Source organism: Spermophilus citellus, assembly GCF_964194105.1.
Source record: "Spermophilus citellus genome assembly, chromosome: 1".
NCBI lineage: Eukaryota > Metazoa > Chordata > Mammalia > Rodentia > Sciuridae > Spermophilus > Spermophilus citellus.
Window position 1 is genome coordinate 190,651,655 of NC_138182.1, and position 18,584 is coordinate 190,670,238.

Genomic DNA, 18,584 nt, shown 5'->3' on the forward strand with positions numbered 1-18,584 from the left:
AAAGTCATGTATTTTTCAGTTGCTGAAGAAGCTAATTAGGAAAGCTTTTTCCTTCAATGGGCTCAAAGGCAATGACCCACTTAAATTTTTAATTATTCAGACTCTGTGGTAGTGGTTCTCAAAGGAGAGTGATGTCGGCCCCTAAGGGACGTTTGGTAATGCCTGGAAAAATTTTTGGTTGTCAAAACTGAGGAGATACTCCTGGCATTTAGTGTCTAGAGGCTAGGATGCTGCAAACTATTCTACAATATACAGATATACAATATACAATGATCTCTACACTTCAGTGACAGCCAGATACAAATGACGTGTGTAAGCCAGAACTGCCCAGGAAATAACATGAAAATGATGAGATGATAGAGTATCTGGATTATGAGTGGAATTTTTAAAAAGTCAATGAATGTTATTACTATGCTTACAGAGCAGAGAAAGAGTAAGGGCCGGAACTCAGTAGATAGAGGTAAGGATGTCATCGAGCCACATCTCTCAATTCTGATTATTCAGAGGTCTATGACTACCCAGGGGTCCAGCCCCTGCTACACAATGAATCTTCTGCTCAGACCTCAAACCAAAAAATGAGTAAGTTTGAAAGAGACAAAAGTAATGCAGTCTGTTGTGCAAAATGAAGCCCAGATTTAACAACCTGAAAAAACTTTTTCCAGGCTCATACTGTCCTCTCTCCTACATTACTTCTAAACTCTTCTTCATCTTTAATAACTTGATAGCTAACGGGAAATCCATCGGTCCGTACAATTAGACAAGTCATCTATTGTGGAGTTTTAGATAGCAAGAAGCACTTAATTCTATAACTAGAGTCAAAACTGAAAATTATAAATCTGCAGGACAGAAACTCAATCTACCAAATTATATTGTGTGCATGTATGAATATGTAAAAACAAATCCCATCCATATGTACAACTATAAAGCACAATAAAAAATGAATAAACAAAAAAAAAAACCAATCCAGACTGGGAGATGGGGGGTACCACTCAGTGTACCATAGTATCGATGCATGAGTGACATGTGAAGGATTTATAGAGGTTACCTGTATGGAGCCAATAGGGGGTAAAAAATTTCCAGCTCATACAGAGGAAATGGCATTTACAAAGGCCATGTGGGAGGAGGGTGTATGGTGATGGGAGGAGCTAAAACCTAACCTGTAGCAGAGTCAGACCCTGAGGGGCCTCAAGGCCTCTGGATACTGGTCATTATTCTAAGAACAATAGAAAATTATAAGGAGGGCATAAAAAAATACTTAAATTTTAAAGTTGTACATATAGAGCCCAGTACGGAGGAAACGCCTCCAAACTAACTGGAGCCTAAAAGGACACTACAGAAAGGAAGCAGGAATGGTTTCCCTCCAAACCAAAGAGCAGCAAACTCTACACTCCATATCTTCTCTGGGGTAGGGAAAAGAAAGGCCTTAAGATGACTGAAAAACATAGTTGGTGTCAGAACACATTTCAAGAGCCATAAACGCCAGAGGACCCCATAAACTATTTTATTTTCTAGTTGGGGAACCAGGGAAAATGGTCCTTGTGACCATCAGAGCGATCTTTCCCTTCTCCTAGAAAAAGGTCTATGTGCCCAGCCCCACTTGCTGGACCAGAAACCATGACCTTCTCACACCTCTGACAAGCCCACCTAAAGCCTTAGAGACACTGGCCCAGGCCCATGTGGGACCTTAAGGCACTTTCCATAGGAGTCTACAAAAACACCACACGCATTTGAAGATTCAAAAGAATGTCCCAGAACATGTGTCAAGAGATGTGAAAGGAGAGAGGAAGGTGAAATGGATTGAACAAATATAAATGAAGGATCAATATATGGAGGAGTATTTTGCACAAGAGTCACTGCTACCACTAAGAAGGCAGGCAACAAGATAAGCCAGGAAACCAAGGAGGACATATTACCAGAGGGGCACAAGATACACCAAGCCTGGCCCTTGTCAAGATCTGAAGGGGGAAGCAGCAATGGAGCAGAGCCCAAAGGAGCTGGTGACTCACACTAGAGGTGGAGCCACACAGGGAATGTCAGTACAGCCTGGCTCTGCCACTAGCTGGCTCTGACCTTGGGCAAATTACTTTCTAGAGGTTTAACTGTCATGCTAATTAAATGATAAAGGACATGCAGTACTCAGCACCAGGCCTGACTCTTGACACTATCTTAGTAGTATGTATAGAGATGACATGAGGAGGAAAAGGAAACTCAGGGATGCCTGAAAAAGAAATGCCAGAGGACATGGCAGCGAGGCTCAGCCACTCGACAAATACTTGGAATTCAGGTAGTAAATATAACATATGAAAGCCTCTGCCTTCAAGGAGCTTGTGTTCCTGTGGGAAGAGAAAGGCAGCCAGGGAACTAGCACACAAAGTTAGGTCAGGCAGGGAAAAGGGCAGAAGAACAGGACATAGGGAACCTGTTTGGGTGCTATACATGGGAGGGATGGGATGTGTTGGGGGGCCTCTCCTGCTATGTAACAGCTGAGCAAAAATCAAAAGAAAGTGAGGTCATGAAGCCAGGTGGGAATCTTGAGGGACAAGAACGGCAACCACAAAGGCCCTGGGGTAGGAGTATACCTAATTGGTGCCCAGGTCAGCCTGAGAAGTAGCAGAGTGAGCAGGTAGCCAGGTGGTAGGTGTCAGAGAGGCGGCAGCATCCTGCTCACATAGGCCCTTGCTGGTTACCTCAAGGGTTGGCTTTCACTAATGAGGGAAATGAGGAGGAATTAGGGAGTCTGGGTAGAATTACACAGTGCAGGACACATCAACGGAAGAAAGAATTCTAGTCACAGACGAGAGATGACTTTGGAGCTGTCCCCTTTGCCTCAGGCCAGTGGGGACCCTCAGGGTAGATAAAGAGGGACCCTTAGCAATTGGTTTCCCCTCCTTTCTCTGAGAGCTTCTGGTTCCATCCACAAGCAAAAGCTCAAAAATTTGTGAGGGCACTAACTCTTCCTCATTAACCACTAAGGAGTCATAAACTATATTCCTTTAGTTATTCTTTACCATGGTTTGATAATCCCAATTTTATAGAAAGGAAGTCCAGAGAACTGAAGAAACTCTACCTAAATTTCAAAGCCAATGTGACTTTTGGTGGCCCTATGCAGTGTCCTTGCTGGGATGGTCTGTCACCTGACATCTGGCAAAGAAAGTAGAGACCAGGCTTGTCTATGCTGGAAAGGCTTCCCGGGAGTGCAGATGCCTGACAGGAACTGCTGATGAAAGAAGCACACAAGGCCCACACAAACCAGCTGTAATTCACACCCCAGGCCAATTAGCCAGAGATGCCAGACCACGAAATTTCTTTCCCTTCTATCTACACACTGACTGATGAAAGAACACAATGTGAGACACCAAGAATAGTGTGTAGAAAGCAAAACACGCCACTCTATCACCTCCCCACAATCTCTGACTTGTGGGCTAAAAGAGGCCTCTTGACATCACGCTTCCTGGCCAAGGGCCTGACAGCCCAGAAGATGCACTCCCCTTCTGTTTCCTCCAATTAAAAAGAATTGTAATAGGGTCACTGGGTAGCTTCTGGCTTGGAACCTGGTTCAAAAGCCAATTGGGCTTTGGAGCTCCATGGGGAGATCCCAAAGGGATGCTAAAATAGAGCTTATTTTATTTTAATTAGTATGTTGCCAGATATGACAGTTCTGACCCAGAAGAACATGTGCAAAACCTCAACTGTGGACACAAAAGAGTTAAATAACAATGGAAGGACCTCAAAGGGAAAGTTAGGAGGGCCACCTAACATGAATCACAGCCACCCCTCAAAAGAGTAAAATTAATTACTATTTATTTATTCAATACATATTCATTCATTCAATACATACTTACTGAGGATATATATACACACACACACAATATATATATATGTATGTAGGTAGGTAGGATATGTACATACATGTGTGATATATACAAATAGAATATGGGCATAAATATGTGTATTTATAGAATATATACACACACATATATATGTGTAGTACTGAGATAGATAGATAGATAGATAGATAGATAGATATTCTAGAATTCATGGAAACAGAGATGAAAACAAAGGAAACTCTGCCTTCATGAAGCTTCCAAGGGGAGGGGAGATTAAGATCAGGGAGATTAAGGAGCTTGCTTAATAAGGGGATTTGAATCCAGCTCTATCACACTCTGTCCCTGTCTACCAGGAAACTGGTGTTTTGCTAACTACTAGGTAGTTTTGTTTTGGTTTTTGGCAGGTTGACCAGATAAGGGAGAAAAAGGGCTGGAAAAAAGTATTCTTCTTCAGTGGGTGTTAGAGAGTCTCTGCCGAATCTGCACTGGATCATAGCAGCAGAGTACAATGAGGACATGTGCTCAGTTTGGAATGAGGAGCCTTCCACTCTAGTTAAGACTCACTGACCCTGGCAAGTCACTCAAAGTCTTCAGGCTTCAGTTTGAATATCTCTAAAAAGGGGGTTAGCTTAGTAAGGAATGGTGACTGAGTTCATCTTCTCTAACAATTCAAATCTATTCATAGTGGCTGCTTAAAATGTTTAGGTAAGGAGGACTCTGAGGCCACCACATTTACGTCTGGCAGCAAGAGCCATAATGGACTAGCAATATCTGCTATGGGGTTAGAAGGGCGATTAATCCGGATGGATGTCTGAGAATTTTTCCATTTCTGATGATCTGAGGTATCTGAGTAGGATCATTTTAATTTGGTGATAGAATTAAAACTCTTCTTCTTGTTTGACCCCCTAACCAATTCACAGAACTTTCCTTCAAAATTGTTATTTTCTGATGTAAAACTAGAGATACTACAGCATTTAATTTTTTCACTTTTAATAGTCCTGTTAGTATGGCACATCATAAGAACCTAGAAGTAGTTCTGTTACTACAATGCTTCACTGAACCTAAGTTCACCTGTCACCACTGAGGGCTGAGATAATGTTTCTAGAGATTTTCCATTCCCCATCCATTTTTGCAAAGCGATTCTACCCACCCACCCATTCAAGGGGTGAAATCTATTTCCCCTTCCCCTAGAATCTAGGCCAGACAAAGCTGTGGCTGTTTTGACCAAAAGAGTGAGATAGAAGTAACATTCTGAGATCTTTGAGCCTAAGGGGTAAGAAAATCTGACATTTTGTATTGTGTTTATGTAAGACTTGAGGAAATGTGGGTGCATGGTATACAGAATCATTTGTACTATTTTTGCATGTTTGAAATTGTCTCAAAATTAAAACACTGAGTTTTTATTTTTTTAAAGACAGTCTGGCAGCTTCCATTCTTATGCTCTAACACAAATGAGGTTCAACACCCTGAGACAGATCCACAGAGCAGCACTGAGAAGCCCCGTGGAGGGAGACACATCCAGCCCAGGTAGTCAAACCATCTTAGCTGAGATGTCAGATACTAGATACTTTTTTTTTTTCTTTTTTGGAACTGAGACAACTTTTTGTTAAAATGAATCAGAAATCAGGTGGGGTGGTGCACACCTGTCATTCCAACTACTTAGGAGGCTGAGGCAGGAGGATCACCAGTTCAAGGCCAGCCTGGGCAACTTTGTGAGACCTGATCTCAACATTTAAAAAATAAAAAGGGCTGGGGATAAAAAAAGGAAAACAGTGGGGGATGGTGCTTGGGATGTAGCTCAGTGGTAGTGCACCTGAGTTCAATCCTCGTACTAAATACATAAAGTCAGAAGTAAAAGATTCCACTGAAACAGGAATAGAACATAACTGAACTGAACCAAACCTTCAAGGGAAGAAAGATTTTAAAAAAACCCAAAAAACAAACAAACAAACAAAAACCCATGAGAGCAGAAAGGCCAAGACTGGTTAAGATACATGCAGGAATAACAGCATTTCGGGACAGAACCTTCTGGGACCTCCCATCGTGTTCCCTTCCTCTGCTTTCTGAGGCAGCTGCCAAACCAAATGGCTTTTCTCTGCATTGCATGTGTAAGTCAACTCAACAGCACCCCTTAGGACATGATAAAAAGCCAGTAGGGGGCTGGGATTGTGGCTCAGCAGTAGAGCGCTCACCTAGCATGGGCGGGACCCCTCAGCACCACATAAAAAAAATAAAGGCATTGTATTGTATCCATCTACACCTAAAAAAAATAAATATTAAAAAAAAGCCAGTAGTAAAATTTAAGAATCATAATGCAGGACAGAAAGGGCATGTACCCAACCCTGCACACTGGTTACCATCGTCTATGTTCCTGCCCCTGTAGATGTCACACACAGAAGAGATTTTTCCTGCCCTGTCCAAATTATAGAGCCTCTATTTGAGATGGTCTGTGACATACCAATAGATAATCAAAACACACAACAAATTTCTATCAGTATCAAAAGCCTTAGATTCAGGTTTGGCAATATCTGGCTACCAAATGGGTCTTTTGGATTTAATCCTTAGGCTGAGGTCAGTTTCACATTCTTCTTGGCTGAGTACTTCTGCTTCTGTTTCCTGAGTTTGCTTCTATACATTTCTGCCCTTATGTCAATAAGATTTATCTTCCCATATATCTTGAGAATATTGGATAATTCCCACCCCAATATTGTGTGGGAGGGTTTCGACTCCTTGCAGCATCTGCTTCTTCAGAGTCCCCTTTCCTGTCTGTTTGGATCACCATCTTTCATCTTGGAGTCTTTCTTTACTTAGGTGTTGGTGATTCTCTGCAGCTGGCTGATATTTAAGGCTGAGGTTCTATCAGTTGCAGCCTTCACAGTCCTGACTAAAACATAAAGGAAAAGCCTAAACTACAACTCAGCTGATTGAATCCAGACACTAAGGAGCGAAACTGGACATAAAATGGAAACTAACTGAATTAGGAGAGGGAGGAGGTGCTCTGAAAGAAGCCTGTGCACGATACCACTGAAGCCATGGTGGCCAGGTGGAGGTGATATTTTATTTTGACCTCCAGAGATGTGTAGGGAAGGGTGGGGGCAGAGTGGGGATAAGGGATGGGGAATAAAGGAACAGGGCAAGGCACACAGAGCAGCATGGCCGGCTAGGGGCCTGATCTACATATACACTGCTTAAATGATGGATTTTAAGCTGATGTAGTTATTAGATGAGATAACTGCTGGTCTTGGGGGTGGATATATTTTGCACATGGAGAGCAACATGAATTGTTGAAAGGGAAGAATGAAATGGACTGTCTGCATAGATGGTCACAATTAATTCTTCTCGCCCTGTGCACACATTCTGCTCCTTTAATCCAGGGGTCTGTTCTAAACAGATGTAAATAGCCATTATTCATTATTCATAACAGCCAAAAAGCAGAAACAACCCAAATGCTCATTAACTAATGAATGAATAAATAAAATGTGGTATATCCATATGATGAAATGTTATTTGGCAAGAGAAAGGAATGGAGTACTAATCCATGTTCCAACATGGCTAAACCTTAAAAGCATTAAGCTAATGTTTTAGAAAAAAGCCTGTCACAAAAGACCAAATACTATATAATTCCATTTATAGGAAATGTTCAGAACAAGCAAATCCATACGTAGAAAGTGAATTAATGGAGGAAGAGAGTTGGAAAGAGTACAGGGTTTCTTTTAAATGTAATGAAAACACTGTGGGATTATAGCACTGATGGTGGGAAAATTCTGTGGATATTCTAAGTTGTATACTTTATAAACTTACACTGGATTGTATATTTTAAAAAAATTTTTTTAGTTGTAGTTGGACACAAAATCTTTATTTTATTCATTTATTTTATGTGGTGCTGAGGATAGAACCCAGGGCATTGCACGTGTTAGGTGAGCGCTCTACCGCTGAGCCACAACCCCAGCCCCTGATTGTATATTTTATAAACTTTTTTTTTTTTTTTTGGTGGTGCTGGGTTTGAACCCAGGGCCTTGTACACGCTAGGCAAGCACCTTAGTATACAATCCCTAGCCTAGATTGAATACTTTAAATGGATGAATTATTTTTTTAGGAAAGTCACTACCCAAAAAAGGGGAAGGAGGCATGGTATCTCTTTCCCCTCCTGCTGGCTCTGGCTGGCCTTGTGACTTGCTTTGAACCCTGGAATACAGGGTATGTGATGCTGTGCCAGTGCTGGGTCTAGCTATCAAAGCCTGGCAGCTTCCACCTTCACCCTTCTTGTAACCTAGTTGCCATATAAAGCAACTCGGCTAGTCCACCAATGATGAGAGACTGTGCATAGAGGGAGGCCTCCCGGAGGCAAACCAGTACCCTCGTCATGTGAAGGAGGCCATCTTGGATATCACAGCTGCAGCCAGGCTGACAGCTGAATTAAGTCACACAAGTGATCCCAGGAGGAGCACACAAAGCAGAACTTCCTCAACTCCCAGAATCATGAGAAATAATCAAACCATTGTTATTTTAAGCCACTGAGTTTTGGAGTGATGTGCTATACAATTCATAACTGAAACATGGCCTCTGTGAGCCTCAGATTCTACCTGTTACCTGGGACTGATACTACAGAATTGTAAAGATTACATGAGGCTAACATCAAGCACTGTGCTCAAGAAATACTAGTTGTTGTAATTATCATGACTAAAAAACATCCAAGAGATCCTTGACATAACCTACAAGTGTGTCCTCTGGGAAGCTTATTCCCACAAGCAGCTGCTGCTTCCAGTCACAGTTTCCAAAGGGCTGGTTTCTTGAGACAAATAAAAGGGGATTGTTGTTATAGTTAAAATCTGAAAAACAAACTCTGCATGATAAACAGATGAGGAAGAAGGTTCTGCTTAGATTAGCCATCTATTTCACCAACCCAGCCATACATCACACATTTGTTAAGACCTCACTAGGTACCAGACATCATTTAAGAATGGCTAGGGGGGCTGGGCAAGGTGGTGCATGCCTGTAATCCCAGTGGTTTGGGACACTGAGATAGGAGGATCACAAGTTCAAAGCCAGCCTCAGCAATTTAGTGAGGCCCTAAGCAACTCAGTGAGACCTTGTCTCTAAATAAAATACAAAAAAGGGCTGAGGATGTGGCTCAATGGTAAAGTGCCCCCGAGTTCAATCCCTGGTACCCACCCTGACACACACACAAAAAAAGAATGGCTGGAGGAATAAAAAAGAATGACATTATGACTTTTGTAGGTAAATGGATGGATCAGGTGACTTTCATGATAAATGAAAAAAGCCAATCCCGCCCCCCCCACAAAAAAAAAAAGAATGTTGGTTTTGAATGTTCTCTCTGATATGTAGATGCTAATACACAAGGAGAGGTGGGATGGGGAAGAACAGAAGTTCAGTGGATTAGACAAAGGGGAATGAAGAGAATGGAAGGGGGATGGGAATAGGAAAGACAGTGGAATGAATCAGACATAACTATCCTATGTTCATATATGAATACACAACCAGTGAAACTACACATCATGTAAAACCACAAGGATGGGGTCCTAATTAGAATAAGTTATACTCCATGTAAGTATAATGTCAAAATACTCTCTACTGTTAGGTATGTCTAGAAAGAACAACAACAAAAAAGAATGGCTGAAAGATATCTTTCCTCCTTTGAAAAAGAAACCTTTTCTACCTGTCTAGTCATTAACAGAATGACTAGACATTCAAGTGTGTACACTTGAACTTCAGCAGAGAGAATTTGTTGTAGTAGAAAAATCTAAAATCAACCCAGTAGGAAAGAAAAAATTTAAATTTTCATAGGGCTCAGATACACAGAAAGAGAACACAATTCTGATTAGAAATTCCAGAAACAATACCAAGAGCAAAGAATGAAATGGGCCCCCAAAGGGTTCATCCGTTGATGAGCCTAGACCTTCAAAAGGTCCAATTCATAGAACCTGGACCCCAGATGAAATAACCTGACCACTTGGCATTATCTGCAATGTCTGGGTGCAATATGAGTTCAGGCAGTTAAAAATTCACAAACTAATGACAGAGAAAGAAATTCCTAGGTATATCTGTAGGAAAGGATGTTAAACAGCTTTCAACTGCATTTGTGAAATCAATCATGTTGATAACACTCAACTAAGAGAGTTGAGTGTTACCAATCATATCGATCTTCTTAATCCTCAGAAAAATATTTTTTTCTCAAAAACACATCAAGGGGCTGGGTTGTGGCTCAGTGGTAGAGCACTCACGAGGCTCTGGGTTCGACCCTCAGCACCACATAAAAAATAAAGTTCCAAATTCATCAAAAGCATATTAGAGAGTGGTATAAGCAAAACTGGCCTGGAAATGGACAGAAAGACCAGAAGGACTATGGGTGAAAGACATACCATGAGGTTCATACTGGGCTCAGTCTGTTGGATGATCCGAATGCTATACCTTTTTTTCACTGATGTATAATACATAGGAAAGTGAAAAAAATCCCAAATGTACATTTTGAAGAGTGATTCTATCTAAATTAAGATATGAACCATGTCTAACATCCTACTCACTCTAGTTCTCTCTCCCCTACTCAACAATAGGAGGTAACCACTATTCTGGTCTCTATCACCAAAGATGGTTTTTGCCTGTTCTTAAATTCCACACAAATTCACATATAGTATGGGGTCTTTTTGGTCTGTTTTTGTTCATGAGGTTTATTTTCAGACAATCTCCCCCTGAGGTGACAAACCTGAATGCTAACTACTCTGATTTCACTAGTTATACTTCTGCACTTTTCTAAGCATGTACTATAAAAGCTCTTACAACCAAATAGATCTCCTTGAAGATAAACTAAATTGTTTAAAGGCTTTCAAATACTGTATTCAATCTTAACAGAGCTTAAGAAAAGGCAGGAGAGGGACTAACATGCAGCAATAAATTATAGGTTCAGATTGTTTAAGTCAAACTATCAGGATCTTAATCTAGAATGTGCTGTTTCTAGCTGCATGACCTTGGACAAATCATTACTGTACTCTATACTTCAATTACTTCATTGTAAAATGGGAATAAGTTCACAAAATTGTTGCAAAGATTAAATGTTTATATATATATGGCTTCTGAGAGACCACTTGGCACATAATAAGCATCTGTAAGAATTAGCTGGTTTAGAAAGTTGAAAAAACTATAAGAGAACAGCTATTCTGCAAACCAAAGAGTTATGAAGTTGTCCCAAGACATCTAGCACAGTGCTTCTCAAGATGTTTTGTTTTTAATCTTTCTCTGACTGACGTTTTGTAAAACGCAAGATTACATGCTTGAATGTCACAGGACTAAAAGTTTCTAAATGTTTACTCTCACTTTCTGTATTTCTCATCAAAGTCCAATAGTGTTCACTGTTTGTGGACTGGCATTTGTCTGAAGACTGATCTTTGAGTAGCACTGTTCTAAGCACACGAGGAGGACTCAGAAGATGGCTGCAAATTCAACTAGCAGGTTAAACAGAATTATGAAAAAATTTAGTAAAGAATACCAACCCCAACAGCAGGGCAAGAGGATGACTTGAAGGTCAACATGCTGACAGATAAAATAGCTGAACAGGCTAAACTAAAAAGCAAAACTGGCTACAGCAAAAACACAACTGGTATTTCCCCCCACCAGTGCTCTAGGAGATGACCCTGAGAACATGTTGGCCAGAAAGTCATCAGCCCTAAAAGGGGACAAGGGATATTAAGGAAGAAGAATTGAGCTGGGCTTCTTGAGTCATCACCACCAAACATCAACCACATGTCACAAAGGCCAGTTTCTTCTATGACAAAGAAAATATGCAATCATTTCCTTTGGTGATGTGGCACTACATACATGCACACCACATATTCACAGTCACCCACCTGTGGTCTTAGGAGGCTCCTGAGGCCCACCCTGCCAGCCGTACTGTGGATATCCTGGGTAGGGGTACCCCTGCTGAGGTGGGTAGGGCCCTGCCGAAGGCCCCATTGGTTGTGGTGGATAAGGTGGATAAGGTGGATACGGGGCCGACGGACCTGGGCCTGGATATGGTGGAGGGTTCCCTGGATTCATCAGGGAGCTTCAAAGTGCACCTAAGAGACAAAAAGAGTAGAAATTATTTGCATTTAACCTATGGAAATTATTAGGGGAAAAAAATCCCAAATCATGTGATCCTTTACAAAATGCCTTAAAGTTGTCTCAAAACTCTCGCAAATCCCTAGTTTTGCCCATTTTGTTTCCTTCTCATTATCACAATTGGGAATTATGTCTCTGTTTATTTGTCTTTTGTCTGTCTCCTCTAATAGATTGTAGGTAATGAAAGGAGGGATCAAGTCAATTTTAGATTACTACCATGTTGCATGTGGCACATTCTCAGGAGTCTTGAGACAGGAGGATCCAAGTTCCAGGCCAACCTTATTAACTAAGTGAGACCCTGTCTCAAAATAAAAAGTTTAAAAAAGTAGGTATACAGCTCAGTGGTAAAGCACCCCTGGGTTCAATCCCCAGTGCTCCCTACACACACACACACACACACACCCCACCCTGCCAAAAAAAAGAGACTTGTGCAGTGTCGCCACAAGGCAGGTCCCTAAATAAATGTGTTGATGAATAACAAGATATTTTTAAAATTTCTTGAAATGTCCAGAATGTGGCTAGATAAGTTTAAGGTGGTAGAAACTCTAACAGCACTATGAATCAGATCCATAGAAACTGACCCCTTTTAGAAACTCTCCAGTAAATAGGGTTGGGTCACATTGGGGTCTCCTGTCAAGCAGCACGGCCAGCAGTGATCAACCAAGACTGTAAACTGGCCCTGCCCTGGGGCAACGGGTTGATCTGTGCACTCTTCTCAGACCCACTTCTCTGAGCAGATGCATAGAGCTGCCTATGGAGAATGCTGAGCGCCTCCTTTGACCATGCAGGCTCCCAGGGCTCTGGAGATCTCATCAGGAACCCTCACTTATGTTTACAGGTTCCTGTCCTCCAGGTTTGCTTCTGTGAGGCAGGCTATGCTTCCCAGCCCCCAAGTTCATTAAAGGTTCTCTTGACTGTACTTAAAAGCTGTGGGTCAACATCTCGTTTCCGTCCTTCTGTAATCTCCACAGAGCATGGCGCAATGACTTTCAGACTAAAAGCAGACAAACCATTACTGGAAAAAAATTAAGTATACTTTCTACACATGACTCACTTAAACAGCAGGATGCCTGTCATACTGCTGCCTATACTGTTACTCAACTCCTATATTGATATTTAACTTTTTGAGTGTGTCCTATCCCTGACTAAAAAGCAAGAGTCTCATACTCAAGATTTAATAATTTCACTACTAATTCTTTTTCATAACATTCAATCAGTAAATTCAGCAACTTCATATGAAGGACAGATTGATCCCTAAGTAATGTTGCCTAGAAAATCTGGATTAAAGTAACAGTGGAATTTTCTGGTTGCCCACACAACATCCATGTTCTCCCTAATAGTCAGCTTTCCAGTTGAGGGAAAGCTCATCTCATCTTAGTTCTAGGATGAGCCCATCTTGTCTAAGCCAACACAGGGCATTACTTCTCCTCTTTCATTACAACGGATTCAAGGAATACAGGATCAACCCAATCACAAATGGCATCCCCTGGCCACTGAGACTGGTTCTGAAGTGGTTCAGTCTGTAAAAACCTCTCTTCACATTCCCACCCATGTTCCCTTCCCCTTAACACAGGCACACGCAAAGTCTAGGAAAGACAGGGCCTACAAAATTGCTGACAACCAATCTGTCAGCCTTAAGATGAAGTGGGCACTTCAGAAAGGCAGAGCAAAAAGAAGAAAAGAAATGGGATTCCAGATGACTTTATAACAGCTCATAAATCAAAGACTGAAGCCAGCCTAACCTAAATTACCTCTATAGAATTTCCAGTCCTGAGAACCAATGGTAAGGTAAGCTAATGAGCCCTTGCAAGTGATATTTACCCTATTTACCAAACATACATTTATGCAGTGCTGACTCAGTGCCTGATACTGGGTAAGTAGTGCTGGATGGATGTTAATATGGCTCAAACCCTTTCCCTGGGCAAATGGGTAAACAGACTGCTGAAGGAGGGGCTTATGCCCAGCAGGAGGAGGTGGGGATGGAGACAGTCCCTTGAAGGAGGCAAGTATAAATTGAAACTTTATCACATGGAATCAGGACAGCTTGAGGGTCCCTATTGTGATTAGAGCTGCATTCTGGCCCCATTTTGGAAACTTATTTTTCTAGGACCTTAGCGGGACAGAAAAACAAAAACAACAACAAAAAACTTAAGTTCTCCCCCTTCTCTGATCTCTGGTCTATGTCAACGTGGCATCATACCCTGATCTATAGGAAGCCTTTGTGCTTACCCTAATGCAAAAGTTCATGGTGACTAACACTATAGTCATCACCTGAATCGGGACACAGGTAAATGCTGGCCACTTCTGCATTATTTCTTTTCTCATATCAGGAAGGTTTTGGAAAATCTTGTGAGCCCTGGTTAACCAAAATCGGTCTCATTACCCTGCTGTGTCCATTATTTATTTTTAAATCACAGAAGTAGAACACAGCTATCATAACTACTCTGTCCTGAAATTCAGTGTATGTGACCTAATTTTATTAAAATCATAGTTGAACTTTATCAGTCTGACAAGACTGTACAAAGATCTCACTCTAGGCAAAGTCTGGAAGTATATTTCTCTGAAGACACTATTCTTCTAAGAACAATGAGCAGTGAGGAAAAATGAATGAAAAGTAGAGAACTACAATTTCAGACCTCCATGTTTCGTGTCTTTTCTTGATCTATCTGTTTGTATCAATTCCTCATTATCCTATGCATTTCTCTCCCGGGGCCTTCAAAACTCTTTTCCAAGTACACATACATGTATTCCTCCCACTTGCCCCTAAATCCTGTTTTTCCCTCGTTTATGGTGTGTCTCTTTCTCCCTCTGTCTGAAGAATCACGTAATGTCTAGAGGGAAAAAGGCACCTGCTATTATTCAGAGGCACTTAGAAAAAGCATCAACCACAAAGGTGCTCCTGCCACCAGCATCCCCTCCCACACACGCACTCCCTCCCTGTGCTCCCAGGACAGATGGTCATCTTGGAGGAATAAAGATCTGGGTCTATTTTCAGTTTCCTCTAAGCAGGGAAAAAAGTCCCAGTAAGAGAACAGCAGAAGTCACAGAAAGAGCATCTGAACAAAATCAAAGATCTTAGGGCTGGCATTTGAAAAGCAGGACTTCACCCAGTGTGAATCAATTGTTCCCAAGCTGGGAAAGAAACAAACCAAAGTAAAAAAGGTTACCTAACAATGACATGAACCACTTAATATAACCAAAACACAAACAAGGATTAAGTTTATTGTATGATCTGAACTTTGTAACGTGACTGCTTGCTCTTATAAATTTGGTCAGTAAAACATAAGCCCTACTATAGTGAAGTCTTACACTAAGGATCAAATGTAAACAGTGGAAATTGTAGCATTAAAGACAACTCAGACCTCCAAAAGGGATAGCTCAAACAGTGCAGCAGCCAAGATCCATTAATAGCCTATTGAATACTGCTACCCCACGATCCCATTAAGGCACGCTCAGTCACAGGATTAGCAGTCATTCAACCGCACAATGAGAAGGGCAGAAACCATTCTTTGTGAAAGTGGTCCACAGAGATATAACACTTTTTTTTTTTTAAAAAAAAGACCTCATCAAAGTAGCGATCCAGGAAATAAAAAATAACAACTTTGAAAAATATTAAGTTACAATCTAGGTAGCCAGACTGGTATTGACTGCAGGCAGTACAGTGAAGTTGCCTCTAGACAGTGTCAATGGAAAAAAAAAAATAACAGATACTAATACTTGAGGGGGACACCAAAGAAATGACTTATTCAATCACCGGTAAAGGCCATGTACCCAGAACCTCTAATTGATTTTTTTGTTGTTTTTTTGTGGTGCTAGGGATTTCACCCAGGGCCTTGTGCATGCAAGGCAAGCACTCTATCAACTGAGCTATATCCCCAGCCTCTAATTAATTTTGTATTGCCTCATACATAAAGGAATACACACAGATAATTAGACATTAGAGAAAATCCTCCCATATGAAAGACAGACCAAATAATATACAGAGTAGAAAAAAAACTCAAATATCCAAAAAAAGAAAAAAATAGTTAAATACATTATGATGTATCTATATAATAGTTGTATGAGTTTTTTTTTTTTTCTTCTTCTTCTCCTTTTTCTTTAGATGGTGTTGGGGATTGAATCCGGGGCCTTCTGCATGCCAGGCAAGTGCTCTACCCCAGAGCTATACCCCCAGCCCTCAGTTTTAATTTATGCTTTTGAAGTATGATATAATATTATATAAGAAAAATTTAAAAGCTAGTCAGCATGATCCCAACTTTTTAAAAAAATACCGATAAACGATCAATTTAACAAGAGTCCTACAACAAACCAACACAATAGTCGCCTAATTTAACAGAAAGGTACAATTGCTACTATTCCAACAGGAAAAGATAGTGTTTCCAATAAATAGTCTGAGTTAATTGGATATCCTCGTGTGTGTCTAGGTGTAAGTATAAACCTTGATCCCTACCCTTACGCACAAAATACAATTCACAATATATCACAGACCTATAAATAAAAGCTAAAACAATCAAGTCTTTAGGAAAAAGCATATCACATATTCACAACTTTGGGAGGATTTACCTTTAACCCAGAAAGTACACGTAGCAATGCATTTCTATATTATGAAAAACATCCGTAGGTGGTTTTGCTGTGCAAACACCACAGGATATATATACACAAACTAAGATGGCTACTACGTCACTAGGTGATATAATCCCATGGGATCACTGTTGTACTTGCAGTTAGTTGTTGATCAAAATGTATTCAGTGCATGACTGAGGACTGAGGGGAAGTTAGGGCCTAAATTCACTAAAGGACATATACAAGAATGTTTAAAGCACCTTTAGTTATAACAGCTCCAATCTGAAAACTATCCAAGTGTTCATCAATAAAACAGATAAATTACGGTAAATTTATATAGTAGAAAAACCAGGATGGCAGAAAGATTGCAAATTCGAGGCAAACCTATCTCAAAATAAATAGAACCTATCTCAACATAAAAAGGGCTGGGGGTACAGCTCAGAGGTAGAGTGCTTGCCTAGCATGTACAAGGCCTGAGGTTCAATCTCCAGTACTTGGGGAAGAAAAAGAGCCAAGATTAATCTAGGAACACTGAGGAAAGAGACATAGGTAGCCTTCAGGTATGATAGAAATGCTCTGTATCTTGTCATGAGTCATATTTACAATTATTGAGTTGAACATTAGAATTTCACACTCTAAGTTATATAGTAACAGATAATATTCAGATAGAAGGAAAAAAATTAATGGTGGTTTTCCTCTGGCACTGGAATTGTGGATAATTTTTAGTATTTATCCTTATCTGTATTTCTGAAATTTCCAACAGGAGAACTCAAGTAGTCACAGGAAAATTCCAGTTTTCTTAATTCTTTCTGAGATTTCATGCTGCCCCCCTCCACTTTTTTTTTTTTTCTTTTTTACTGGCTGCAATACCTCTTTAGATCTATACACTTCTGAGACACCAATCTTCCCTCTGAACAACCTATCCTACATTTGCTCTTTACTGCTTTTTGCCATGATTTTTGTAGTTATGATTCTTTTTTTCATAAGATACTTCAGTTTCCTGTGGTCCTAAAATGTTTTCTTTCTGCTTTAAACTGCGAAGTCACTTGGTTGTGTACAAGACATGGGGTAAAGACAACGAAATTATATGGTTACATGCAGACTTCCCATCTTGGACCCTTCTTTTTTTTTAAATAAGTTTTTTTTTTTTTCATAGCTTTATTTTTTAAATTTTTTTAGATGTAGATGGACACAATACCTTTATTTTATTTACTTTTATGTGGTGCTGAGGATTGAAGCCAATGTCTCATGTGTACTAGGCAAGCACTCTACTACTGAGCCACAGCCCTCATAGCTTTATTTTATTCATTTAATTTTTATGTGGTGCTGAGGATTGAACCCAGGGCCTCACATGTCCTAGGCAGGCATTCTACCACTGAGCCACAACCCCAGCCCCGACCTTGGACCCTTCTTACTATCAAAGCCTCAAGTCATGCTTATTTTTATATTCTTAAATATCTTTCTTTGTGATTTATAAAACTATCTTTATGAAGCTCTTACCCTAAAACCTCCTCTTTTCTCTGGTCTTTTATAGGGCCTTTGTAAATAGATTGTTTTATATTCTAAGTCCCTCAATTTTTCTTGAATTTTACACATAATTTTGGGTGTGGTTTGTTGGGCTAAAAAAGGCTTTAGAATTACTGCTTTTGTGCTGCCATATCCATCTTTGATTTACAGTTTTCATTAAATTTTAGTGGTGACTGGCTAGTCTATTCCATTCACACAGTCTTTTATCCATTCCATGAAAACTTCCAGGAACATCCACTATAACCCAATACTAGTGGTTTCAAGCACTACCAAGACAACAATAAGCAAGAGACAGTTCCTATTCAGATTATTTAGAGACAGAAACAGGACACTAACAATTATAAAAAACCAAGTTAAGACAGAAGCACAAAGTACAGTGACCTCAAAGGACACATGTGACTAGTCAGGGAAGTTAGACATAGCTTCCAAGAGGAAGTGATGATCACACTGAGAGTTATTCTTAAACAGAAATCTGGATTACTCCAACTTTTACTCTTCAGAGGCAACAATTTGTGAGAAGCCTCAAAGAAAGACTAAAGCCCATCTGAGGGGTAA

General features: G+C 40.4%; 1 protein-coding gene across 3 annotated transcripts in view; it reads right to left on the reverse strand.

The window, feature by feature from the left end:
• The window catches only part of CYSTM1 (cysteine rich transmembrane module containing 1), a 62,326-nt gene that overhangs the window by 32,778 nt on the left and 10,964 nt on the right, over nucleotides 1-18,584 (reverse strand). For all 3 annotated transcript variants that reach the window (XM_081282582.1, XM_081282583.1, XM_081282584.1), the window contains exon 2: nucleotides 11,687-11,896. In XM_081282582.1, coding sequence (XP_081138708.1) covers nucleotides 11,687-11,876 — 190 coding nt within the window. In that variant the 5' untranslated portion in view covers nucleotides 11,877-11,896. The remainder of the gene's footprint in view (nucleotides 1-11,686; nucleotides 11,897-18,584) is intronic.